This window comes from Camelina sativa, chromosome 17, assembly GCF_000633955.1.
Source record: "Camelina sativa cultivar DH55 chromosome 17, Cs, whole genome shotgun sequence".
NCBI classification, from domain to species: domain Eukaryota; kingdom Viridiplantae; phylum Streptophyta; class Magnoliopsida; order Brassicales; family Brassicaceae; genus Camelina; species Camelina sativa.
Genome location: NC_025701.1, coordinates 1,479,753 through 1,505,792, shown reverse-complemented (window position 1 = coordinate 1,505,792; position 26,040 = coordinate 1,479,753). Strand labels below are relative to the sequence as shown.

Below are 26,040 nucleotides of genomic sequence, written 5' to 3'. Positions count from 1 at the left end.
AATTATTAATTGATATAGTAAGGGTAAAAACGGAATTTTATTTTTGTCAAAAAATCGTAAGTATGAAACTAACAAAATTTATTAGTTTAAGTATTAAATCACACGTTTTAATTAAATGAGGTATTTTTTTTCCAACCAAAAAAGACGAGGTATTAAACTTCCAAATAAAAAATAGATGAGGTATTTTTAAGCTTTTTTCCCTTTTTAAAATAATTATTTCTTAATATGCGTGTTTTACTCAAAACATCTTATATTTTGAAATGGAGGGAGTACTTTACAGCCTTCATACGTTTTCTCTTTCTCTTTTTTTTTTTTTTGTTTCTGCGAGAGCTTTATATATATTTTTATAATTATTCCGGTCAAAACACAATTAATTATAGGTTAATTAATATAAAGAAAAACACAATCAATTTAAAATTAAATAAAAATCGTAGTGTACACGGCAAAGAAAAAAAAAAGAGAGAGCAAAACAAAATGGGTTTGGGATAAATCAAACGAAAAGAGTCAAAATTAATGATGATTAGCGTTTTACCGTCTTTGAACCGTCGGTTGTCGGTGGAGTTGAATGTGGCCTAATCTTTTATTTATCTACAGATTTCAGGCCCATTTATTTTTATTAGGCTTTTCATTTGCCCTCAACAAAATTAATTTGGTCCATATTGACTACCATCCATAAGAGTTTTGAATCATATCCACATTTTTCTGATTGTTACTAGAGAACCTGTTCAACAATTAAAAGAGAGATAGTAGTAGTATATGATTTTGATTTATATAAAACGATACAATTAGTTTAAGTAGAGAAAATAGAAATCCCAGAAAGGAAGAAGGGAAGTGTATAAACCCTAAAATAGAAAAGCAGAAACAGAAGCAATCTCACTTCGATACTTTTTTTTACGAAGATTTGGGTAAATGATGGCGGAGAGAGTGGTGGAATCAGGCAAGGCAACTAATGGTGGAGGAGAAGCGGAGAAATCTCTCAAGGACAAAGGCAACGAGTTCTTCAAAGCTGGCAACTACCTTAAAGCTGCTGCTCTCTATACCCAAGCCATCAAGCTCGATCCTTCTAACGCTACTCTTTACAGGTTTTCTCTTCTTCTTCTTCTACGGTTTACGATTCCTTTTGGGTTTCGATCAAAATGATACCTTTACGAATCTTTCGAATCTGATTGTTGGGGTTTCTTTCAATCCTCAGAAGATCTGGTTTTTTCTCTTGTCAGATATGTTATAGACCTGAATATCAGATTGCTTAGGTGGAACAATATGTAATAGGCTTTTAACCTCAATTGCTTTCTCCTTAATTGTGATTATGAATACTTAAAAGTTGAAGTTTTTAGGTTCTGTGAATTGGAACATTGATGTTGAGTCAATGTGAGTAGAGTATTTTAGTGTAATAAAGCTTTTCTTTTCTCCGTTGCAGTAACCGAGCTGCTGCATTTTTGAGTCTAGTTAAACTTAGCAAAGCCTTAGCTGATGCTGACACTACCATCAAACTCAACCCTCAGTGGGAGAAGGTAAACATGAGCATTTTTGTTTTTTTTCTTCTTTTCGGTTTCATCATCAACAACATATTATCATTATCATTATGTGAACGATGACTTTTCTGATATATCTTCTTCAGGGGTACTTCAGGAAAGGTTGTGTGCTTGAAGCCATGGAAAAATACGAAGATGTAAATTTCCAATATTTTGGTTCTATCTAAATTCTTATCACGGTACCATGGTAGTTAAAGTTGTGATGATTGTTTCAGGCTTTAGCTGCATTTGAAATGGCTCTGCAGCACAACCCAAAGAGCACTGAAGTTTCTAGAAAGATCAAGAGGCTCGGTCAGTTGCAGAAGGACAAACAGAGAGCTCAAGAACTCGAGACTCTGAGATCTAATGTCGACATGGCCAAGCATCTTGAAAGTTTTAAATCTGAAATGGTTAGTTCCTGTTTTTTCTATTATCCAAGTGTAATTCCAGTAAATCAGTATAAGCCTTTCGTATAGTTTATTCTTCCAGCTCAGTTTCTGAAATTGGTTTTGTCTCCATATGAATGAATACTTGCAGTCTGATACCTATGGAACTGAAGACTGTTGGAAAGAGATGTTTGCTTTTATTGTTGAGACAATGGAAACAGCTGTGAAGTCGTGGCACGAGACATCTAAGGTCGATACTAGAGTCTATTTCCTTCTTGACAAAGAGAAAACACAAACCGATAAGTACGCACCAGCTGTCAACATCGATAAGGTATTAAGGGCATGACCCAACTTGAGATCTTACCAGCAATCATTTTTTTTTTGCTAAAACAATTTGTTTTCCTACTTCAGGCTTTTCAGTCACCTGATACGCACAGTAACTGCTTTACGTATCTGAGGCAATACGCAGAAGAGTCATTTTCCAAGGCTGCTTGCTTAGTAACACCAAAGAGTAGTATATCCTACCCACAGGTGAATCACATCTGTCTTTTGTTTTTTTGCTTGCTAAACTAAAAGAGTCTTCTATCTTTCTGGTTTGTATATATGGACTAATGGTTAAACGGTATTTCACAGGTATGGAAAGGTCAAGGCTCAAGGAAATGGAAACTTGGACAAAATGATGGAATCTTTGTTCAGTTTGAATCTCCCTCTATTCGAAAAGTTTGGTTCATCCCTAGCTCAAACGAAAAGGGCCAAACTTTGTGCAGGTTCTTTCTCTGACACTTAATCTTCTTGGTTTTACAATGGGCTTTAAGAATTTGATGAAGTACCCATGACTTTACACAAGTTATTGTAGTATCTTGGTTGTATCAAAGATTCAAACTTTTGTATCTAAGAGTTGGAGTTTTGATTTCAGGGAACCGCAAGCTTTGGATATCGGTGCACATGAGATTCTCCCTCGCATTTTCAAGGAGAAATCGATAAGTTCGTAGGGTATTATTGCTATGTTGCAGTATGATTCTCTATATCAAGATTTTGATGAAGACTTAAAAGAAAAAAAGAGTTCTTGTGAGTGTGCTACTGAGATAATCCACCTTTTTGTTGTTTCTCTTATCAAAAAGAGCCTTTGAACTTTTGAATCAAAACTTTGAGGTCAAAATAGATAGAGTCGGTCTTAAAACAGACCGAGCTGCCATCTTCAACATCCTACGGTAGGATTCCTACCCATTCGCAATCCATGAGTTTGGGCCTCCCTACTCTGGGCTAATTTATAATGAGCAGAGCCTGTTAACGAGTGTATTTGTTGACTCAAATTTTCAATGCCAGAGAGTATAATTACAAAAAAGTAAACATATTTAGTATTCCGGAAAAGAAAAAAAAGAGAGCCACGTCATCCTAATTTTACAAAACGCCCATACAGATGTGTAATAAAAAAAACACTGTCAGGGACTTCAGGAGAGGGCCTTTCTTCACTCGTTGTATTTTTGGTTTTTTACAAACTAAATAAAGTATGATTTTTTTTCTTTTTTGGTTAATGCACCCCTAACTTGAGGCTTAAGCAACTGAGATGCATCTTCGGTGACCCACATTTCTTCTCATCTTCTGTCGTTTGGTCTCTTCTCTCCACACATTTCCAATGTCTTGAGCGATGTTAACGGCGTCAGCTGATGCTCCTACCAATCCTTTTCTCGTGAATCCAGCCGCGTACAACCCCGATTTGCCTTTCCACGCGTTTGGAAACGGCGATTTCGAAAACCCGTTTTTCGAAAAGAACTCACTTTCTTGAAGCCAAGAAGGGACGTTGCTGCGATAACCGGTGGCAAGAACCACGGCGTCGATATCTAGCCTCTGACCATCTACGAGCTCCACGTTGTAACGCGAGAACCGTTTGATCGCAGGTACGATTTCTACGTCGCCGGATTTGATCTTCTCCAGAGCACCGATGTCGAGAACCGGCGTCTTCCCTGTCATGCTTTTGAGCTCCATTGGGCCTATATCAGGCCTCTTGAGCCCATACTTTGATAAGCTCCCTAGCACCAGCCACGACAAGATGAGTAGAAGCTTGTCTACAAGCCATAGAGGTAGCCACTTCATCATCATCACTGAGATTCCAAATGTTGATTTCCCCATAATCTCCCTCGGTAACACGTGAACCGAGCTTCGGACGACCATGGAAGTAATAGCATTGTGGTTCGCAAGATCAAGAGAGACTTCCATGCCGGAGTTTCCACATCCGACCACAAGAACTCTCTTCCCTCTAAATTTCTCGCCGGACTTATACTCACAGGCATGAACCACTTCTCCGTCAAACTCCGTCTTGAGACCATTAATCTCCGGGACAACACGTTCGGCGTTTTCTCCCGTCGCCACAACCAACCACCGGCAAATATATTCCATCTCCTCTCCCTCCGAGGTTGTCTTAACACGCCATAGCCCGCTGGTTTCATCAAACCGAGCAGACTCGACGCTTTTATTGAACTCCGGTTTAATCTCGAACCGGTTTGCGTATGACTCAAGGTAGTCGATGAACTGTCGTTTCGTGGGGTATTCAGGGTAGTGATCCGGGAAGGGCATTTTCGGTAATTGACAGAACTTCTTAGGCAAGTGAAGCTTGAGCCTATCGTAGGTTCGGTTTTGCCAAAGTGAAGCTATGCAATCTGATCTCTCGACCACGACGAATGGGACTCCTTGATCACGAAGACAAGCTGCTGTTGCTAAACCGGATGGACCGGCTCCGACGATAACCGGACCGTTGATCCAAATACACCGCCGGTCTGAGAAATATTCTTCACTTGCCATGAGTCTAAACATATTCTCCATTTTTTTTGTTGTGTATGGAGTGAGTTTGAATGGAAGCAAGTATGTTTGGGGGGTAGTTAAGTTGAACGTTTTTGTGTGTGTGTGTGTTTTGTTGTATGAGGAATGAGATATGTATTGGTCTGGATTTGGAGTGAGAAGAGATGTGTGTATATATAGTAGTTAAGAGTTGTGACGAGACTGCATGTGATTTGCTGCGCGCGTTCTATGGATTTGATTATTTTTAATTAGTGTGAATAATTTGTATGCAATATTTTAGTTAGGACCTAACTTTTGTCATATGCTTTTGCTTAAAATGCGAAATAATTTAACATTACTTATGTTTATTATATAGAAAATAGAAATATTCGATTCTTTTATTGCAAAGTTTGTTGTGCGACTTTTGATTAGAGTATATCTCACAATAACCCCCCTTAACCATATGCTGTATTTATTTAAATATATTTATGTTGGTGATGATAGAAGTAATGACTTCGCAATCTGATTAATGGTTTTAAATCTGATTCCCATGGATTTTCGTAACAAAATTTACTTGAAATTTTGGTGATGTGAATGGGTAATAAATTGGAGAGTAGGCTGGACCAAAAGATAATGAATGATAGATACATAGACATCATCCAAAAATTGATCGTATGGTCCAATCCATGAGCTTTTAGTATGATCATACTTAAACGCAAATTGAGCAGAGATGGTCTTAGTAGTACGTACGTACGTGTGATATTGATAGGTTTGGTAATATTGTTTGCAATAGTAACTTAAGCCGTGCTTAAAAAATTTAACTAGCGTTTAAAATGTTGCATGACACTGTTTATTGTGTTTTTTGATTTTTAAAAGCAAAAATAAGGTTTTTATGCTCAATTTTTTTTGTTGTTTTGTTTTTTGCCAACTATCTCCACTTAATTAAAAAAAAATAAGCCCACTGGTTAGATTACTATATCTATACATTAATCATTGAATTATGTCCAAGTTAATTCAATCATTGGTCATATAAATCCACGTGGCACGTCATGCTGACAAATACAGAACCACGTGGAGAAGATGATGATGAGTCAAGAGAGCGGGTCCAGAATTTGTGGCCCACCCTTCTTTTTATATTTTTTTATTTTATTTTTAAACCTTCTACTAACCACATCAAATCAATTTGCAACTTTCTTAATTTTAGTATTATTGCGAGTAATCTTCTTGTATTTTATAGTTTCTCTTTTGTTTTTTTTGTCCTTTTAGGTAATTCAAAATTAAAAGTTTTATATTGCTTTCTTTTGCATAATAATATTTTTTCTCCAAAGGGAATAGTTGGAAGGTAGTTTGATAATATCCCTTTTTCGACTAGTTATATATACTCTAGTGGATGTTTATAAAACAAATATAAAAAGACTTTAGTGGATGTTAATAATTAAAAACATTTGACGTACCACTTCCGCTTAGGAGTAATAATACACTCAATTAGTTGAAGATTTTCATTGGAGAAAATGAAGCAAAAATGTTGGCACTCATTTCACTAAATGCATGGATGTTATAACAACTATTTTGTTCCTCCTCTAGAATAAAATTACTAGCATTTATAATATTAATTTGTGTATCATAAAACGTACCTAGATTCTAGAAAGTCGTATAATTCCTGAAAATTCGTGATACATACTGTATAATATTTTGGGGGAAGTACAAGTATATATGCATGCATGGATGTAATCCACTAACTTAAAAATTAGCAAAAAAGATGAATAAACATTCATGGGGAAATGACATATACATGTGCACGAATCGGTTTTCCCATTAGTTAAATTAAGTACTACTAGTAGTTTTACTTATTCTTATACATATTCACATTTGTACATTCCATATTTTATACTTTTAGCACTACTGCATTCAAAACCAAAATATTCAACTATCTCTATAATTACGTACATAAACTCATAATTAAAAGAATTATAAAAAGCGGTATCATATAAACATTAAAGATTTAGATAGGAAAGTAATAATTCCTCCGCTTTTTATTATTTGTCATTTTAGAGATAAATTTTTATTTTTTAATATTTGTTGTTTTAGATTTACAATGTAAATATTTGGTAAAAATTCCACTTTTATCTAATTTTATTAATGTTTTGACCAATAAAAAATTAAAAAATATATTAAAAAAAAGATAAAACAAAAAAATTAATAGTTTTCTTAGACCATTTTTAGTGGAGGAGTTAATCGATTCTCAGAAAACAAAAAAAAATATTTTTATTACACATTTTTTTATTTATTTATTTATAGCATGTATACGAATAAATGTATGACATGTGTCAGTTTCAATCAAGCAACGGTTTCTTAAAGTATTCCACCAAGTAACGTTTCTTTTGATTTTCTCTTCTCTCTCCTCTTCTAATTATTTGTTTAATAAAAGCAACACAATGAGCAACCTTCAGTAATCATGCTTGCTTTTAATCTGTGTAAAATAACCTTAAACGATAAATAATAAAAAAAATGGAAGAAATATCTATCTTTACACGATTTGGTACGCTGTAGAGCTATATATACATATTATTCTTCGATATATATGTCGTAATGCAAGTTCTAATGCCCCGTTTCTCCTTGTATACGTATTAAATTCTTCGAATTATTAGTGAGTATCAAAAAAGGTTCATGTATTATTGTCATTTTGTTGTTAAAAAAAAAGAGTATTATTGTCATCTATTATAAAATTGTTTGATTATTTGCATAACTATTATAGTTTGGAAGCTAGCGAAGTTCGAGAATATGGAATCAAGCATACGTAAATTATTAAATTATAAAATGAAAGTAGACGTAAAATTGTAAAATCGAAATAGTGGGGAATTTAACTAGATCAATATACGCCGACATATTGTTTTCCCACAGCTTTATATGTTTAGACTTGAAATATTTAGTACTTTTTTTTTTTTTGAAATATTTAGTACTTTATTAGAACTTTTAAGGATTTTTGTCTGAAGTGATTGTATTTATTTTAGTGTATGCTGAGACATTAGTATTGTACGCTACTATAAATATTGAAAGGTTTCAGACTTCAGAGAAAAGCCAGTGAAACTGGGCTAATCAATATTTATGTTGTAAGAAGTTATGATTGCGTATATTATGTGTATAATGTTGCTAATAATTATGAGTATAAATGTGTAATTTATCATCATCAAAATTTGAGGTTGGTGGTACGTCAGCAATAGTTTTATTTGAGCCTGTATATAATGTTACATAATTTATTTTAAAAGTAGAGAAAGAGTACTATAATAGTGTCTTTGTATATTGATTATTATTATTCTCAAGTTTTCGGTTAGGTTCAGTGATCGTCTCTCTAAATTAAAGAAGGGTCCCTCGTAGCCTTTCGTATTGATCTTTGTGAAAACTTTAATTTATTTTCTATCATTATATATATATATATATATATTCATTTGTATATATATTCAACTATCTAATAGTATAATTGTATAGTCATGGTGGATTTTATCAAATTTGCAACAAGGACATATATATATATATATTCTCTCACATGGCTCCTACCCAAAAGCTGCTCCGAGTGTAAATTAAATACGATATGGTTAAATTAACAATCTCGTCGAGTTGAGACATAGGAAAGATTACTGGTTTAGTTCTAAAGTGGTTTTCTAGAACAATTTTATTCCATGTAAATAGACCGTTTAGTAGGATTTAACTAATTATATATATTGATGTAGGAAGTTTAGGGGTAAGGCATGATTGCATGTGACGCGATGATCTATCATAAACTTTGCCTTAACCACTGTTCGGATTCCTCAACTAGAAAGTCAAACTTGTTTCTTACATAATATTTTTTTTTGTCATCTGAATTATATTATTGAATTTGTTTTGGAACCCAGGAGGAATACAAACGCCCAAACAAGAGAAGCTAAAGCCAGCGGACGACAGATATGTCCCTGGAGTCTTAAACCCTATGGAAGGGAAACTAAAAGCACCAATACAACACAGAAAATTTCAAACCCATAACGAAGGAGGACAAACCCTTACACCAAAGACAAAGACCAAAGGCTAAAATCCTAGGAGATACACTAGACTTAAGAAAGCAAAAAACTTTTCTCCAGAAGCTCCTGCGAAAGAGATTTACCAAGGGTGCCCTCGGCCAACCCGAAGATAACATCTACTACCTCCTATCAAGATGAGAGCTGATCTCTCGACACTAAGAACTTCAGAACCCAGCAAGCAAAATATACATGTATCTACACGTATATACATGTATGTGTCAGAGATTGAGATAATGATCAAACAGTCTAATTTGAACAAATTATTGCATGTTTTAAGATTTTTTTTTACCAAGTTGGTAGTTTGTAAATTGTCATATGACGAAGTTATATTCACTTTTTTTTTTGATAAATTATATTCACTTTTCTTATCCTGTTATTGTATAAATATAAATATAACATTGTATCTGAATTGTTTTGGTTTGACCTTTGTATCTTGATATTTAACTAAACTTGTTAATAACAAAATTATATAAATGGTTTTAATATATCTAAGGTAATATAAGTAATAATTTAAACTCTTTTTTCTATAGTTCATATATATATGGAATGAGAAGTGAGAATATATAAATATGTCGATCAATTATAGCCTAAATCATTATAAATATTGATAATATAATTGGCGAGTGAATCACATAATATTTGGGAACGTGGCAAAATATATTTGATTAAAGGTGCTTAGTTTGACTAATTTTTGATTTAGTGAATTAACTAATACTATTGTCTTAACATTACTTGATGAATTTGTTTGTCAACTGTTAGTTAATTAAATAAGCACTTCACCAAGAAAATCAGCCACAGAAATTTATTACAAGGGATTTTAAGAGACGCAGAAAACACATGAGGCCACATGAAATTCCGGTTTTTTGTAAAAAATAAATAAATACAAGAACATCTATAGCCTATAGGCATATATTTTTAATAATTTCGAATGATAAGCCGTTAAGTATGGTTAGTGTTGTAACTGTCCGGTCAAAGTAGATAGAGCTCATAAATTACTAACATGCAAAAATACCACACATTGTTCTTTGATTAGTTAATTAGTACTCCCTCTTTTTCACAAAGAGTATCATTTTAGAGAAAAAATTTTGTTACACAAAGAGTGTCATTCTACATTTTCAATATGCTTTTTAATGCTATATTTATTTTTTACTTCTAAACCCAAAGCTCTTGACATTGAATTTAAACTATTAATCACTTATTAAATAGGAGCAAACATGTATAATTCAAACTTTTCTTAATTTGTGTGAAATGTATCAGAATGACACTCTTTATGAAACAGAGGGAGTATTACTTTTTTATATGTATAATTGATTAATTATATATGTACATTAATCGATGTAGTATAACACCAATTCATTGTATTGAAAATTGGTCTAGTGAATCATTTTTCTTTTTCTTTATCTCACTCAACAAGTAAATCAACCATTTAATTATAACTTTAAAGTCAAGGTTGATTTTAGTGCTCGGCGGTGGGCCACAAAAGTCAGAATGGGTCGAATAATATAGACCACAAATAAACAGGTCAATATTTAGGCCCATTTATGAGTAAATGACATTAAAATGATAATCCAGTTTTGTTTTTGTACCCATAAATGTATTTTTGGACCAATTTGCAAGTCATCTAGTGTGACACACTGACACTTTACAGTTTACATAATTACAGTGTTTTAATCGGTTATGTAATTTGGTAGTGTTCTTAATAAAAGGATAGTGTTCTTTTTAATTTGATTTTTGTTTTTCTATATTTCAGTACAAGTAATACAAAGAACAGGATTCTTGGTTGGGTGAGGGATAAATAAACTTAGGAACAGAACAAAACAAGAGAAAAGCAGAGAGGATTTTTTAGATAACTTACAGAGAAGATATGACCATTGTTGATGTCCGTTGTTGTTAGGTCATCCATAATTATGAGAAGAAAGTGAGAAATATATCTCCATCTACACAAGCAAGTGAAGCAACAACAAGGAAACCATAAAATTCTCAGTCTCAATTATGGATCAAAAATTTGAAAGCGGTTAAGACAACATGCTCATCTGCATTTGTTGTATTTTCCACCTGCAATCAAAACCAGCAATGGTATCAAGAAAAACTCCGTGAAGAGTCGAACTGAAGGTCACAACAATATTAACAATTCAGTGAATAAAAATATTTTGGTGTGGCAGCAATAGTTTTTGCTGCTTATAACCCTTATTTGGAGCATAGGGCTCTTTGGTTCAGTAAGGTGAGGCTCCCGAATCATTGTACTGCGTGCGTGCGAGGAAAACAGAAGCATATCAGATAGCATGAAATCAAGTTTTATGCAAACATACAACTTTTTTGGAGTGAGAAGAAACGCTATACCTGCTTTAAACACTTCCGTTGAAGCTATTGAAGATGTCTCTGCATGCTGCTGGTTACCCTTGCCATTATTTTTGAAAATGTAATTCCTGCAACAGTAAGAAAATGAGATCCTTGTAGATTCATTAAGCTATGAGTCTGTTCTAAAGTGATGATATATAACCTCTGATGGATGGTATCTAACCTTAAATGCTTGCAGATATGTTGTGCATCAAATAACAGAACGCATTGGCAGACTAGCTATGTTTCTTCTAGCAGTTTGCTCTGCTTCTTCCTTAAGGTCAATCGACTTATCTCTCCTTGAGAAAAATGCAGTGGTGGTTTGGGAAAGAAACATTCTCCGTGTTTTCTATCTGCTCAGACGTCGCATCCCCTATTGTATGAACAAGAAGAAAGAGCATTAGAATGGCCTCTCATAATCTCACTTAACTACAATCCCATCTCACGAAGAAAGATATATAGAACCTGGCATCTGCAGTCTTGTTGTTGACCTCAGCTGCATCTTGGAAATTGTTGCGAGACATCAGTAGGAGTGACTTGTTCTTTCCAAAGGCTGGCGTTGGGAAGAAAGAGTTGTAGCTAATTGGTTCTAATATCCTGCAATAATCAAAATGATAATAAAATTTGACCTTACACAATAGTGATGATGATGAACCAGTATTGATGACTCAAACAAAACCTTGACCGGTTTCTCTTCTTCTTCGTTGAAGTTGCAGAGATGGTCTCTAACTCACACAATAGCTATGTTTTTATCACTCGTTTTTCCCTGCAGTGAAAGGCATCAACACACATTTAAGCGGACAAGGAAGAAGTATATTGAGTGAGTGTTAAGTAATTGCAGGATTATTTGGAACCTGTATTATATTGAGTCTATCTAGCGTCCATGATTGAGCTTGATCTATTCGGTGATGAGTTGTGTGGAGATTATGATCGACGTGGTAACTTGACGACTCTGCTGCCTCTCTCCCACCATCAATCACTAGAATCTGTTTCATGTTAAAGTTTTCTGTTATGAATCAGAAGAACCATATCTCTCTGATTAGCACATAGAACCAGAAGAACCATCGTTAAGTCTGAAACAACAGCCTAATAAGTGAAAAGAAGCTTCATACCTGCTTATACACTGAAGATGTCGTCTCTGTATGCTGGTTAGCCCTTGCCATTGTTTGAAGATGAAATTCCTGCAACAGCAAAAAAAAGAAAAAACACAATGATCAGTTCCTAACTGATTCATTCTAAAGTGAGTGATGATAATCTTTGATAGATGGATGGTATTTACATGAAATTGTAGCAGATGTGGTGTACTTGTTTTGTGGTGCAGGTAGGCAAAGCTGGAGCTCCCAAAATCTGCAATCAAAATTTAACACAACGTATTGGTTGAGGGATAAATAATAAACATGAAACAGAACAAAAGGAAAAGCAGAGAGGGTTTTGAGAGATAACTTACAGATCATCAAGAAGAGGATTTTGACCATCGTTTTCTCAAGTTCAAACAATATACCTACTAGATGTATTAACAAGATTATGATTTTGGTGCATATATATATATATATCATTGTAATAATGAGAAGCAGCAACAACAAAACCATAAAACATATCAGTCTCCACTTATGGATGAGGAATTGAAGCAGTCTTACTGAGTGATTGTGTTGATGATTGAAACAAAACAAAACATTTGAGCGGTATGATTCTTCTTCATTCTTCAAATCATCTCCCGGCCCGATCTGCACATATATACATATAGATTCAGAAGAATCATCATTAAGTTTCAAGTCTGTCTGACTGAATTAAACAACAACAAACCTATATGAAAACCATAAACAAACCCTAACGAAAGCCCCAAAGACTGAATAAGTGTTGATGATAGTCCTGTCCACAATCCTAGGATAACTGCCAATAGGCTGGCTTCATTGACTATTAGAAAACAGAGAAAGAAAAAGATTATTATTGGTTGAGTAAACTTGAAACAGAACAAAAATAAAGAAGGGCAGAGAGGATTTTGAGAGTACTTACAGAGCAGAAAGAGGACTTTTACATCGGTTGAAAGATTTCTTATGACTCACTTAAGGATGGGGAATGGAATAATCATTCAAAGTGGACAAGGAAGACTTCATTCTGTCACACGGTAAGCACGCCGCCCAAGATTTTGTTATGAAACATCATTCATTCTTCAAAGCATCTCTCCCCGATCTGCACATAGAGAATTAGAAGAAGAACCATCGTAACGATAATGTGTTAATTCTATAGAAAGAGGCAAAGCGAAGTTTTAGACCTTGACTTAGTCGATCAAATCAGACGAATCGCCATTGGAAAACCAACAACGTCGTCCTCCGATCCTCACTTGTGCCATATCCTGCTAATTCGTAACCGATTCTGAGAGTTTACAAGACAAGAGAAGATACGGTGATCGTATGCTTTATCAATGAGAAATCTAACAGGAAACTTTTACCTTACATGATGGTGAAGAGGGAGGATTTTACCATTGCTGTCGTTGTTTAGTTGTTTGGGTCATCAAAACCCCTAATTCTGTTCTGAATTCTTCACTATTCAATAGTCATTAACGAGAGAGAGAGAGAGAGAGAATGAGTCTACTACGCAATTAGAACGCTCTCTCTAAAACTTCTTTCTCATTGCTTTTTTCTATTTGGTGAAGACTAACGGAGTCTGTATTAATTTCTCTAAGACATGTTGAGACTATATTTATAAACAGAGGTGTTTAGGTTAGTCCCTAGAAAAAGGAAATTACTTTTGTATTGAGGAAAAAGGGAATTACTTTTGTACTAAAAAAATAAAAAATCGTTTACGTTATACTAAAAAAAAGGGAAATATATTAGGTTTTGTTTCGAATTCTTTAAACAACAACATCGACGGTTAGTGTCAGTGATGATGTCATCTGTCTGGGAGGAGTCAACGCCAGAAACCTCTCTTATGGCCAGAGGGTTTTTATTTGATTTGGCACTTCAAAAAACTAAAAATATTTATGTTAATTAATTCTTAAACGCAAACAATTCTTAAAAGTTTAGTGTCAAAACTCAAAAGTGTCATCAAGTAAAGTCGTAATAACGTAACAGAAACAAGAGAAACTAGTAACAAATCACTAATCAGGTACTGTTGGAAGATGATTCATCCACAAAGAGACTATCTCCACACGAAAAAAAATGAGTTTTATTATCTTTTGAGGGGTCACATAATAAACTTTCCAGCAACAGAAGAACTTCTCAGGAAGTGAATGCGATCAGCACGAGTAAGAGTTGGGTCCATTGTTTGTTCCAACTCCTACTAGACCTCCAGGAAGTGCAAAGCTCACCCTGCTCCGCTTAGAGTGAATTAACAATTATATTACGAGAGTAAAATGGACTGCATTTTGAGTCTTTGGTAACAATACCTGCAGGTCGAATTGACGCCTGTAATGATGTCATAATTGCAAAAGTTGTCCAAGAAGAACAACCCACTTGATTTCTAGTATCTATTCTATCTGATGAGACGCTTATCTTGAAAACGTTTAGATAAGAAATATATAACCAAACAGATGTTGATTTGTTTTGACTTTTAAATACAAAGGCGATAAAATTTTAATACCACAACTTGATAGTCTATTTTAGATATGTGAAGTGATTGCGTACGATATTAAAGCTAGTAACGTATTTATTATATTCTTCAGCAAAATTATCTATCTATATATTCACTGATGTGACCCCACAATCAATGTTCCGATTAATGTGTTCGTCGGTTTTACTCATATAATAATACTAATCCTTTTTTTTGTTGTTCTTGTAAACTACTATTATAAGAATGTCCAACTATATAATATGTTCTTTAACTATGAAAAGGGGTCGGGACAGAAGTAAAACTGTATATTAATTAATGGTTTGGTTTGTTGTATCCGACATTCTATATGAATAAGCATAGATTCGACATATATGAGAGATACTTAAAACATAAAAGAAGATTTGGGTAAAGTAAACAATTTCATGTCCTATAAACTGGATGACTATAATGTGAAATGACTTCGATGTATTGTTATGCATGAATAACATACAATGTATTTTTCAAGTTATATAGCATATGATGTAATGACCTTATCTTATCCAAGAAGAGTGGTAACGCAGAATTAAAAACCGTGGAATTTTCGATATCGATAAGAGAGTTGATATCAAAGAACTTTTTTTGTTTTTGTTTTTTAAATGATCGTTATATTTAGAATAGTAATCTGTGGACGTGTTCCGGAGTAATCAGTTCATAATATAGTAACAAAAATATACTCATTTCATTCAATGAGACTTGACAAAATTAGTTTAAAAATCGAGAAAACGAAAGCAATCAAGAAAGAAAGAAAGAAAAGTCAAGAAAGGCACCCCCATGCCCCCACCTGGCATTTATTTCATCACCAACCTTTTTGGCTTCTATGACCCACGGTGTTTCCTCCTATTTTGATGATCTCTATAAGTATAATTTAATCACGTACGATTTTTTTTTATTTTAATTAACTACTATCTTTTTTTTCTTAATCAATAATAACAAAGATCGATACCAAAACAGTAGTTAACAAATAAATTAACGAACTAAAACACTGTAGTAAAATTCGATTCACTTCAAAAACAGAACCAAATCGCCTTGGTCCAGTGGTAAAGGGAAAAAAGTTCCGCCACCTGAGTTTGAATAGCATTAGCCATGGAAGTTCGAAATTTAACATGGTTTCTTCTGGTTCCTGGAGATTAGTCTTTGGGTATAGAAAACCTTTAGGATCACTTATGATTTATTAAAAAACAAAAAAACAAAGACTACTCCAAAAACGGTAAGACACAAACAGTAAAACAGATACCACTACTTTATTCTTTTGTCTATTAAATAAATAACCCAATTTATAAATAATAAGAACTAGTTTTGATTTGTGTCATTTTCAGATAATTTTAGAAGCTATATCACGCAATCATATTTGCCTTAAGCAATCTTGAAAGTTGAAAGTCAAAATAAACGTCACAACATTTATCCATTTTTATTCAAATTAGCCGACACACAAAAAGAAAAAAACCTTTGCCGCGCCTATAAATACACTCACACATCAATCCTCTCTTCTTCATCTCTTCATCACCTTTCACCTCTTAACAATGGCGTCCATCTTCTCCGTCGTCCTTCTCTTCATCTTTTCACTCTCGTCATCATCATCATCTGCTCAAACATCATCATCATTCAGACCCAAAGCTCTCCTTCTCCCAATAACAAAAGACCAATCAACCCTCCAATACACAACCGTCATCAACCAACGCACACCTCTCGTCCCCGCTTCCCTCGTCTTCGACCTCGGCGGTCGTGATCTCTGGGTCGACTGCGACAAAGGCTACGTCTCCTCCACTTACCAATCCCCTCGCTGCAACTCCGCCGTCTGCTCACGCGCTGGCTCCACCAGCTGCGGCACATGCTTCTCCCCTCCCCGACCTGGCTGTAGTAACAACACTTGCGGCGCTATTCCTGATAACACCGTCACCGGAACCGCTACTTCCGGCGAACTTGCTCTTGACGTCGTCTCGATCCAATCCACTGACGGATCCAATCCGGGTCGGGTTGTCAAAATCCCCAATCTAATCTTCGTTTGTGGTTCAACCTTTCTTCTTGAAGGACTCGCTAAAGGAGCCGTTGGTATGGCCGGAATGGGACGTCACAACATCGGCTTACCCTCGCAGTTCGCCGCCGCGTTTAGCTTCAACCGCAAGTTCGCCGTTTGTCTAACTTCCGGTAAAGGAGTCGCCTTCTTCGGAAACGGACCTTACGTTTTCCTTCCCGGAATCGAGATCTCGGGGCTCCAAACGACGCCGCTTCTCATCAATCCGGTGAGCACCGCTTCTGCGTTTTCACAAGGTGAGAAATCCTCAGAGTATTTCATCGGCGTGACGGCGATTAAGATCGTCGATAAAACTGTTCCGATCAGTCCGAGGCTTTTGAAGATTAACAGCACCGGATTCGGAGGAACCAAAATCAGCTCCGTGGATCCTTACACGGTGATGGAGTCATCCATCTATAAAGCTTTTACGTCGGAGTTCGTTAGACAAGCAGCGGCGAGGAACATCACTAGAGTTGCGTCCGTGAAACCGTTCGGCGCGTGTTTCAGCACGCAGAACGTCGGTGTCACGCGCTTGGGATACGCCGTGCCAGAGATCCAGCTTGTGCTTCACAGCAACGACGTCGTGTGGAGGATCTTCGGAGCTAACTCGATGGTGAGTGTCAGAGATGACGTCATCTGTTTGGGTTTCGTTGACGGAGGAGTCAACGCGAGAACCTCTGTGGTGATCGGAGGGTTCCAGTTGGAGGATAATTTGGTCGAGTTTGATTTGGCGAGTAACAGATTTGGGTTTAGTTCTACCTTATTGGGCCGTCGCACTAACTGCGCCAACTTCAATTTCACTTCCACTGTTTAGTTTTTTTTACAATTTCCTTAAAAATAAATGTGTTTGTTTCGGAGCCTATGGAATAATTTTTTGTCAATTTTTATCACTTGATCTGGAATAAACAATGATGTAACGAGAATTGTTCTCCTTGTCTTCACTGCGGTTTTGTTGTTGACCTCTGCGTCCTTGCCTCCTTGGGACTGTCATGAGACGGGCTTAATTGTGCTTGCTTCAGTAGGAGTAGCTTCTTCTTTATTGAGGCTTGCGTAGTGAAGAAAGAGTCGTTAGCTAAAATAAATGGGTTCTAACGGCTATTTATTCTGCAATAATCAGAATGATTAAAAGTTTACCTTGAACAATAGTGATGGATGAACCAGTCTGAATGACTGAAACAGAACACCTTGAGCAGTTGGTTTTCTACTTTTTCTTTGTCGATTTCTCGTCAAATCAGAGATGAGAGTTGAAGATACGCCATGAAAATAACGTATTCCTCACTTGCAAAGACACCAAAACAATACTACCACCATATCTTAATCATCAACGATGCTGAGAGTAGAAGAGAAGAGACGGTGATTGAATACTGCAAAAAAAGAATATTATGACGGGGCTGAATTAGACTCACAACTTATGGATGGGTAGAATTTGAAGTGGACAAGGAGGAAGACTCACAACTCACAACCTGTCTCGAGTGGCCTCAGCAAAGCACACATATCACCAGCTCTCCGCATATGATCCTGCAAAAAAATGGATTTCATATCAGAAAAGACAAAAACAAGACAAAGGAATCAGACCTTTAAATCTTGCCATGAAGCACACATTACCAGCTTCCTATAGAATCTCAAATCGGGGGACATCACAATTTGGGGTGCCATCCTTTCCACTTACGTAGAGACCCTAAAAAGCAGAAAGTTGTTAGATCACGACATGAAGCTTATACACTAGAAGAAGAAGATAAAAAACACTGCTGCAAGGAAGAAATCACTTGTACCACATTGTTCTAGGGCATTTCTCATTCTTAAAACGGAGAGTCTGCACAAGAGAAGGAAATCACACAAATGATGTTAAGTGAATCCAATGGACGAGCCTGGTGACAACAAATATAGCATAGATTCAATTTAATACTCGTGCTCATTGAACTGTGATAAAGGGGAAAGCATAGTCATTATTTACCTGCACGCCAGAGCAAACAGAGCATACTTCATGTCATCATAATTGGTGTAGTCGACGACACCATGGGTTCCTGATCATATAATTTAAAGAAGTCATATGAGAAAAAGAACACTGCTCAAAGCTAAAATAGGAAGATATTGGTAAGAAAGTATGCATGAGAAGATGAAAATTAACGTACCGTCACAGTCTCGAGTGACCTTAGCAAAGTACACATCACCAGCTCTCCGCATATGACCCTGAAAAAATGGATTTCATATGAAAAACAAGACAAGGGAGCAGAAACCAGAATGTTGGAGCAAAACATTACTTGTCAATCAGACCTTGAAATCTTGCCACGAAGCAGATGATGGGAGTCCACATATAATAACTGGAAAAAAAAAAGCCATCCAAGAATCAGAAGAATTCAAGTCAGACCAAATATTATCAAAACCAAATAAATAGTAACGAATGGAAAACGTTTTCAGCCTGAAAAAGCAAAAGTTGCATAACCACCACCTGTGATCACCCAGGCAAGTAACAACAACGATGGTGAAGTGAGCAATAAATGAGAAGATGTAAAAATGAAAAGCAAACCTCTGGTGGTTTAGAGAGGAGCTTAAAGAGCCCCACGAAGTTTCACCGTTTGGGGGACATGCAACCTCTCCATGTTTACACTCTTTGGACGCTCTAGTGGCAGTCCAAGAGGCCGGTCACATATCAGCTGAAACGAGAAAGAGAAAACAGCATCAGAAGCAGGTTAGTAGTATAACTGTGAGTCAGAGACACATATAACTAGAAGAAACAGTTTGATGTGGTTACCTTTTTGGTTCCGAATCTTCTTCATTCTTCAAACAAATAACATATCTCCGATCTGCACAAAAATAGAGAATTAGAAGAAGCTTCTTTACTATATTTTTTAAAGTCTGAATTATCACAACCAGCCTTAGTTAAAACAATTCTGAGATTATACTCGAAAATGTTTTCTTTCATACCTTATACTTAGCTTCAAGCTTTTCAACCAAACCTGCAAAAGGAAACATAAACCTGAAATTTTTTAAACTGTTGATAAGAAAAAGAACAAGAAACAAATAAGACACAATGTACCTGCTTCTTGACTCCATTTAGCTCTCTTCACTGACCGTCGTGCTCTTCGAGTAACTGAAATTACATAACAGTATATAAATTGACGAATAAAGCAAAACCTGCGATTTAAAGCAACATGCTGACTTCAAGATGGCAAATTAAAGTGGACGAATTGAGTCAAAGATACCTATAACAAGAAGAATCAGTTTGATGATGTTATCTTTTTGGTTCTGAAAATTCTTCATTCTTAAAACCCCCATAACATATCTCCGATCTGCACAACAATATAGACTTAGAGGACGTTTCCTTAATAATTTTTTTTAAGTCTGAATTATAACAATCAGAAACAAAATCTGAGATTATACTGGAAAATGTTTTTGTCATACTCTTATTTCAAAAGCAAAACAGAACAAAATAAAGAAAGCAGAGGATATTGAGATGACTTACAGTGAAGAGGATTTTACCATCATTTGGGTCCACGACTCATCATCTAGAGAAGCACAAGCAGGAATAAAAATCTCAGTCTCAGATATGGATGGGGAATTGAAGCGAATGTATTGAGTGATCGTGAGTAACGCTTCGACTAACAACATGATAGAAGCTAAGACGACGAGGATAGATAAAGATCAATTGGGCTCAAAGTGCTAGATCTCTAGAGACACATCATGACAGCTCAACCAAACCACACATTACCGTCCTGACAACATACTTACCAGATAAGCTCCCTCTCAGTGCTAAACCTTCATGCACAAACCTGTTTCCTCGTTCCACCACCCAAAAGAAAGACACAACAAACCCGTTAGGTTATTAAGATCCCCATATAATACAAAACCGAAACTCTTATTTCAAAAGCAAAACATGGACACCACCTCTGTAATAACAGAAAAAAAATTTCACAATCGATTCATAGGGTTTAAAAAGATACTTGTTATTGTTCTCTTTCTCTCCCTCGCCGCCTTGTGATGGCTTTGATTTTTTTATGAATGAGATTGATAGTGCAAGCTACGTTATTAACACTCGTTTCCCTGAAGTGAAAAGAATCAACACATTAGAAAGAAAAGAAAAAAGAGGAAGAACGCCGACAAGACAAAGACCTATCTATTACCTTTTTTGTAATCGATCAGTCTGATGTAAGAACATGCAGGCGACCGTGTTTGTTCTGAATCTACAACTCCATCCTTCCAAAAACAAAAAAAAGAACTGAATAAACATCTTCAACTATTGGCAAGAAAAAAGAGAAAAAAAAAAGACGTATATACCTTATACTTAGCTTCAAGCTTTTCAAACACATCCAATTGATGCATACCTGAAAAACGAAACATAAACCTGAGATTCTTGTTACACTATTGATAAAAATGAATAGAAGAAATAAAAACACAATGTACCTGCTTCTTGAACAAATAAAAAAGAATCTGTAGTTTAAAACGAGAAAGGAAGACGTATCGAGTCAAAGACATCCATAACTAGCAGAATCAGTTTGATGGTGTTACCTTTTTGGTGCTGAATTTAGACTCACAACTTATGTATGGGGAGAATTTGAAGTGGACAAGGAGGAAGACTCACAACCTGTCTCGAGTGACCTCAGCAAAGCACACATCACAAGCTCTCCGCAAATGATCCTGCAAAAAAAAAATGGATTTCATATCAGAAAGAGAAAAACAAGACAAGGGAGTAGAAACCAAAATGTTGCAGCAAAACATTAGTTGTCAATCAGACCTTCAAATGTTGGCATGGAGCAGATGATGGGAGAGCCCACGTACAGTAACTGCAAGAAAAAAAAGGCATCCAAGAATCAGAAGAAGTGAAGTGAGGTGAGACCAAATATTATAAAATACAACTTCATCTAAGAGCAAGTAACACAAACCTCAGAATTCAGAGTGTCTTCTTATAACTTTCATTAGGATCACTGAAGATGTCTGTGTATGCTGGTTCGTACTAGTTAATAAATCTGAAAATCCAAGTGAAAAGAAGAAAGAGAGAAGAACAGAGTTAACTTACTTTATGCAGTCTGCTTGAGACTTCTTCTTCTTCAATTTTCAATCCATCTCTCTGAGATAAAGCAGACTTGAGTATTCTTCTTCATTCTTCATTCTCCATGTTTACACTCTTTGGCCGTTCTTGTGGCAGTCCGGTCCCATATCAGCTGAAATGAGAAAGAGAAAACAGCATCACAAAGATGAGAGTGAGTTTATTCAACGAGAATTGTCAAAGCGCAAAAGTATGTGTATGTACCTGTGAGCAGATGAGGAGACTCCTTGAGACAGCCAAAAAGCACAGTGTAGTATCTATATCTGAAAAGAAAGGTCATTCTATTAATTATAACCAAGATTCAGCAAAACAAAGGCCCAGGGTTAGTCACACTCAAGTGATATACGATGCAGTTTTTTTACCTTGCTTTCGGTTAGATGATAATTCGTTCAGCAGCACTCCGCTATGAGCAGCAACGTTAGGCCATGGCTGGTTCTTAAACCTGTACTTGGTCAAACACCATCAATCCAATAGAATCAGTTTTGATTCTTGAAAGCATCTCCGCGATCTGCAAATAGAGAATAAGAAGAAGAACCATTAAATGCTAAATCGTAATTGTAATAGAAAAAGCTAAAGTGAAAACCCCTAAAGAAACTCTAGAATTGTTATACCTCTACTTGCTCGGTCAAATTAGAAGAAACGCCATGGAAACAAACAACGTCCCCCTCCGATCATCCTAAAATTAGACCAAACTCGTTACGAAGCAAAACATAACAAAAGAGATTGTAATGAAATTAGAAAAGAAGTGGAGAAACAAATCTCACCGCAACACTCTCAAGAAGATTAATAATATCATAGATACCGTCGTCGTCACCTAGAAAATGCATTACCTAGAGAAGGAAGAAGAAACAACAAAAACCATTCAAAAAAAAAAAAAAGAAGATATCAGTTAGTTTCTGTATAGTGTGTGAAACGAAGAATAAACTTGAAAGGGGATGAATTTAGACTCACAACTTATATGGAAGGGGAGAATTTAAAGTGGACAAGGAAGAAGACGCACCTCTGTCTCGAGTGACCTCAGCAAATCACACATCACCAGCTATCCCCGCATATGATCCTGCAAAAAAATGGATTCCATATCAAACAGACAAAAAACAAGACTAAGGGAGTAGAAACCAGAAAGTTGCAACAAAACATTAGTTGTCAGATGAACCACCATGGAGTCTTCTAACTCCCATTAGGATCACCGAATATGTCTCTGTATACTGGTTAGTAAAACTCAAACATCCAACTGAGTGAGAAGAAGCAAGAGAGAAGACGAGAGTTAACTTACCATGAAATCAGATGAACCACCATGGAAAGAAACAACTTGCTCGTCCTCCGATCACCATATCAACGATCCTGAGAAGAGACGGTGATGTATGTTTTATCAATGAATAACAAAATCTAACATGAACAAGAAGAGGATGTTTTTACCATTGATGTTGTTCTTCGGATCATCATCAAATCAAACAAACCTTAAGCAGTTTCGAGTCTTCTTCTTCATTCTTCAATCCGCCTCTGACCTGCACATATACAGAATTAGAAGAAACCATATACATAGTTAATTTTGCAAGTGTGAATAATAATAGGAACTATGAGTAAATAAAAGGAATTCGACTGAAGAAAAACAAAACCCTAGAAATCAAACCGTAGAAGAAGTTGAGATTTCAGAGACGAAAGCCACGCTTCCAAAAAGCACCTGCGAGAGACATAAGGAGAAGAAGAAGAAGAAGAAACGAGTTAGTAAAAAAAAACAAAGGAAGAAACAACGAAAGATCAAAGCCAAACCCTAGAAGAAGAACTCACCCAAAGGCCGGGGGAGCGATAATCAGATAATAAACTTGCTTTCAAAACACACCTACCTGCAACAAGAGACGAACAAACAAAACAAAAATCAGAGACGCGACGCGACGCGTTAAGAAGAAGAAGAACAGAAGAGAGAGAGACCAAACCCTAGAAGGATAGGAACGAAACCCTAGAAGAATAGGAACGAAACGAGATGATCATCGGTTTTGAAAACCCAGACTCGCCGAAGAATACACAAACGGAGAAGAAGAAGAAGTGTGTATGTTGTTGAGTCGAAGCGAAGCAGAGACAACAAAATAATACAGTGAAGAAAGAGTTTAGGCATTTATTTATAGATAAATATTATTATTATGACGGTCACGATTTCATTACTAAACTAGGGTAGGATTTCGACGGTCACGATTTCCTCACTTACCCTATTTCCTTTTTCCAACTTTCTTCTTATTGGACTGCGCTGAGTATTATTAATGGACAAAATTTAACCAAACAACATTGTACAAATCCTTTATTATATGGGCTGAGTAAGCCTTAATGGGCTGGGCTTACTACTCCATCATTTATATGTCTATTTTTTTTAATGTTGTCGTTTTCTTTTCCCTTCTTCGTTATTCAATGTTTTTACACAGAACCTTCTTATATATGAGGAGGTTTTGACCAAACCGAGATTAAAGACTCGGTTAGCATAAAACCGTTCTAAATCAGTTTCACCTCTACTCTGTTTTATATTTCTCTGCGAGATACAGAAAGGGATAGGAGGAACGTTGCCACTGATGATGCTACGGAAGCTGTGAGAGGGTATTCTCATATAAACATCATTGCATATCAATTAGCTCATGATATAGTTATTACACTTCATCCTTACGAAGTTGATACTGGATTAAGTATAGGTTTTGATAACAGTGGATTTTGTGTGCTGTTAACAACAATAAATTTTAAAAGAAAAGAGACAACAAAATTTAGCAATATCTATCAAAATAACAGAAACAAGAGAAACTAAAATCAGGTAACTGTTGGAAGATGATCCAATCCGCAAAGAGGTTCTCTCCAAAACCCCCCACACGAAAAAAGAGTTTTATTATCTTCTGAGGGGTCAAATAAATTTTTTTTCCAGCAAACAGAAAAACACTAAGAAAACAAAAATAGCAGAGCTTAGAAAGGTGAAGGAGGAACTTCAATGGTGGTTCCAGCTTGAATCTGACCCCACCCAATCAAACGCCAATGCTTTTCCACACGTCGGCTTAGAGCCACTTTCTCTCCTTTGCTGGTACAAACCGGTGCGGTCAGTTGCAGTTTAGCCAGATCGTTTTTAACTCCAACAACTTTGGCTCCAGTTGACATAGAGCCAATGTTGAGCATCAGAATCTCTCCTTTTGTTAGCTTTGACACTTTCCCTTGTTTCTCTGATCCCTTTGTTCTTACTCCCAACAAACGCCGTAGAAGAAAGAAGTTCACCTAACGATTTTACATAAACCACGAATCAACTACCAACTGACAAATAATACTTTTAGTGTATGAACGAACATGAGTTGTTGTTGTTTGTAATACCTCGAGTTCAACAAAGACATCAGGAAGTGAACCGATTTCACCAAGGACTTGACCAACTAATCGATCAGCACGAGTAAGTGTTGGGTCCATTGTTGTTCCAACTCCTATTAGCCCTCCGGGAACTGCATACTGAAGCTCATTCTGTTCCGCGTAGAGTGATATTATACGAGAGTAAATTGGAGTGCATTTTGAGTTGCCACGCTCGTCTTTAGTAACAATACCAGGTCGTATTTCGATTAATTGGTTGACTTTCAAAACACCCTACAAAATATAGATGTAGTTAGAGACACTGATCACACTGGATAAATTACACACCATATAAAGCTTGATATATTATACTTAGAAGCACAGCAAGGGAGATAGAGAGAAAGAATAGATACCCGGAGGATACTTCCACCAGCAACTCCACCTTTAATCTCGTCAACCTCATAACCAGGCTTGTTGACATCAAACGATCGAATCACTATCATATTTGGCGGTGACACAAAATTCCTTTCAGGGATAGGGATCTTCTTGACAATGTACTCGCACACAACATCAATGTTGTATTTCAGTTGTGCTGAGACGGGGACGATAGGAGCGCCATCAGCAACAGTGTTCTGTGACATGACGTGTAGAAATTTTGGGAACCAAGTTAACCCCTGCCCTTAGCTTAACCAACTGATGAAATGATGATGCAACAATAAACACTACAGAGATAAGAAAATCGAACCATTATGAATTTCTGGATTGCCTCGTGCTGATTAATGGCAACGTTCTCTTGAATAAGATCAATCTTGTTCTGAAGGATTATGATATGCTTAAGTTGCATAATCTCAACGGCAGCAAGATGTTCAGACGTTTGTGGTTGCGGACAGGTCTCATTTGCAGCGATTAAGAGTAGTGCACCATCCATGATGGCTGCTCCATTGAGCATGGTTGCCATGAGAATATCGTGTCCCTGACGAATAGAACAATGAATACATTCAACAAGAATGAATTAGAGAAAAGAAAAGCAATGAAT

The 26,040-nt window shown here is 36.1% G+C and overlaps 4 protein-coding genes and 1 long non-coding RNA gene across 12 annotated transcripts in view; 2 read left to right on the top strand and 3 right to left on the bottom strand.

Annotated features, from left to right (window-relative positions):
• On the top strand, positions 686 to 3,101 carry LOC104754547 (serine/threonine-protein phosphatase 5). Its single transcript, XM_010476763.2, has 8 exons — positions 686 to 1,082; positions 1,418 to 1,511; positions 1,619 to 1,669; positions 1,748 to 1,921; positions 2,049 to 2,228; positions 2,309 to 2,428; positions 2,531 to 2,664; positions 2,814 to 3,101. Exons 1-8 carry the CDS (start codon positions 910 to 912, stop codon positions 2,887 to 2,889), a joined length of 1,002 nt encoding a protein of 333 aa, XP_010475065.1. The 5' UTR covers positions 686 to 909; the 3' UTR covers positions 2,890 to 3,101.
• LOC104754546 (probable indole-3-pyruvate monooxygenase YUCCA9) lies at positions 3,271 to 5,261 on the bottom strand. The gene has a single exon (XM_010476762.2). The coding sequence runs from the start codon at positions 4,715 to 4,717 to the stop codon at positions 3,452 to 3,454; it is 1,266 nt and encodes a 421-aa protein (XP_010475064.1). The 5' UTR covers positions 4,718 to 5,261; the 3' UTR covers positions 3,271 to 3,451.
• On the bottom strand, positions 8,450 to 13,715 carry LOC104754545. 6 transcript variants are annotated; one of them, XR_762141.2, is made up of 15 exons: positions 13,511 to 13,715; positions 13,334 to 13,434; positions 13,075 to 13,251; positions 12,865 to 12,975; positions 12,699 to 12,785; positions 12,509 to 12,565; positions 12,341 to 12,408; positions 12,174 to 12,242; positions 11,916 to 12,047; positions 11,741 to 11,827; positions 11,527 to 11,658; positions 11,246 to 11,434; positions 11,065 to 11,150; positions 10,580 to 10,967; positions 8,450 to 8,919 (listed from the first exon to the last, which is right to left on the bottom strand). It is a non-coding gene; the product is annotated as an uncharacterized LOC104754545 (long non-coding RNA). The 6 variants fall into 6 exon arrangements; XR_002036296.1 differs by having other exon boundaries at positions 11,527 to 11,614; positions 11,696 to 11,827; positions 12,509 to 12,562; XR_762137.2 differs by having other exon boundaries at positions 12,509 to 12,562.
• On the top strand, positions 16,101 to 17,601 carry LOC104754544 (basic 7S globulin-like). Its single transcript, XM_010476761.2, has one exon. It carries the CDS (start codon positions 16,170 to 16,172, stop codon positions 17,472 to 17,474), a length of 1,305 nt encoding a protein of 434 aa, XP_010475063.1. The 5' UTR covers positions 16,101 to 16,169; the 3' UTR covers positions 17,475 to 17,601.
• The window catches only part of LOC104754543 (eukaryotic translation initiation factor 2 subunit gamma), a 3,672-nt gene continuing 2,054 nt past the window's right edge, over positions 24,423 to 26,040 (bottom strand). For 2 of the 3 annotated variants that reach the window (XM_019239708.1, XM_010476758.2), the window contains exons 6-9: positions 25,750 to 25,977; positions 25,418 to 25,636; positions 25,038 to 25,298; positions 24,423 to 24,944 (exon numbers count right to left, since the gene is read on the bottom strand). In XM_019239708.1, the coding sequence (XP_019095253.1) occupies positions 24,642 to 24,944; positions 25,038 to 25,298; positions 25,418 to 25,636; positions 25,750 to 25,977 (1,011 nt within the window). In that variant the 3' untranslated portion in view covers positions 24,423 to 24,641. The remainder of the gene's footprint in view (positions 24,945 to 25,037; positions 25,299 to 25,417; positions 25,637 to 25,749; positions 25,978 to 26,040) is intronic. The other variant, XM_010476760.2, reaches the window with a different exon arrangement.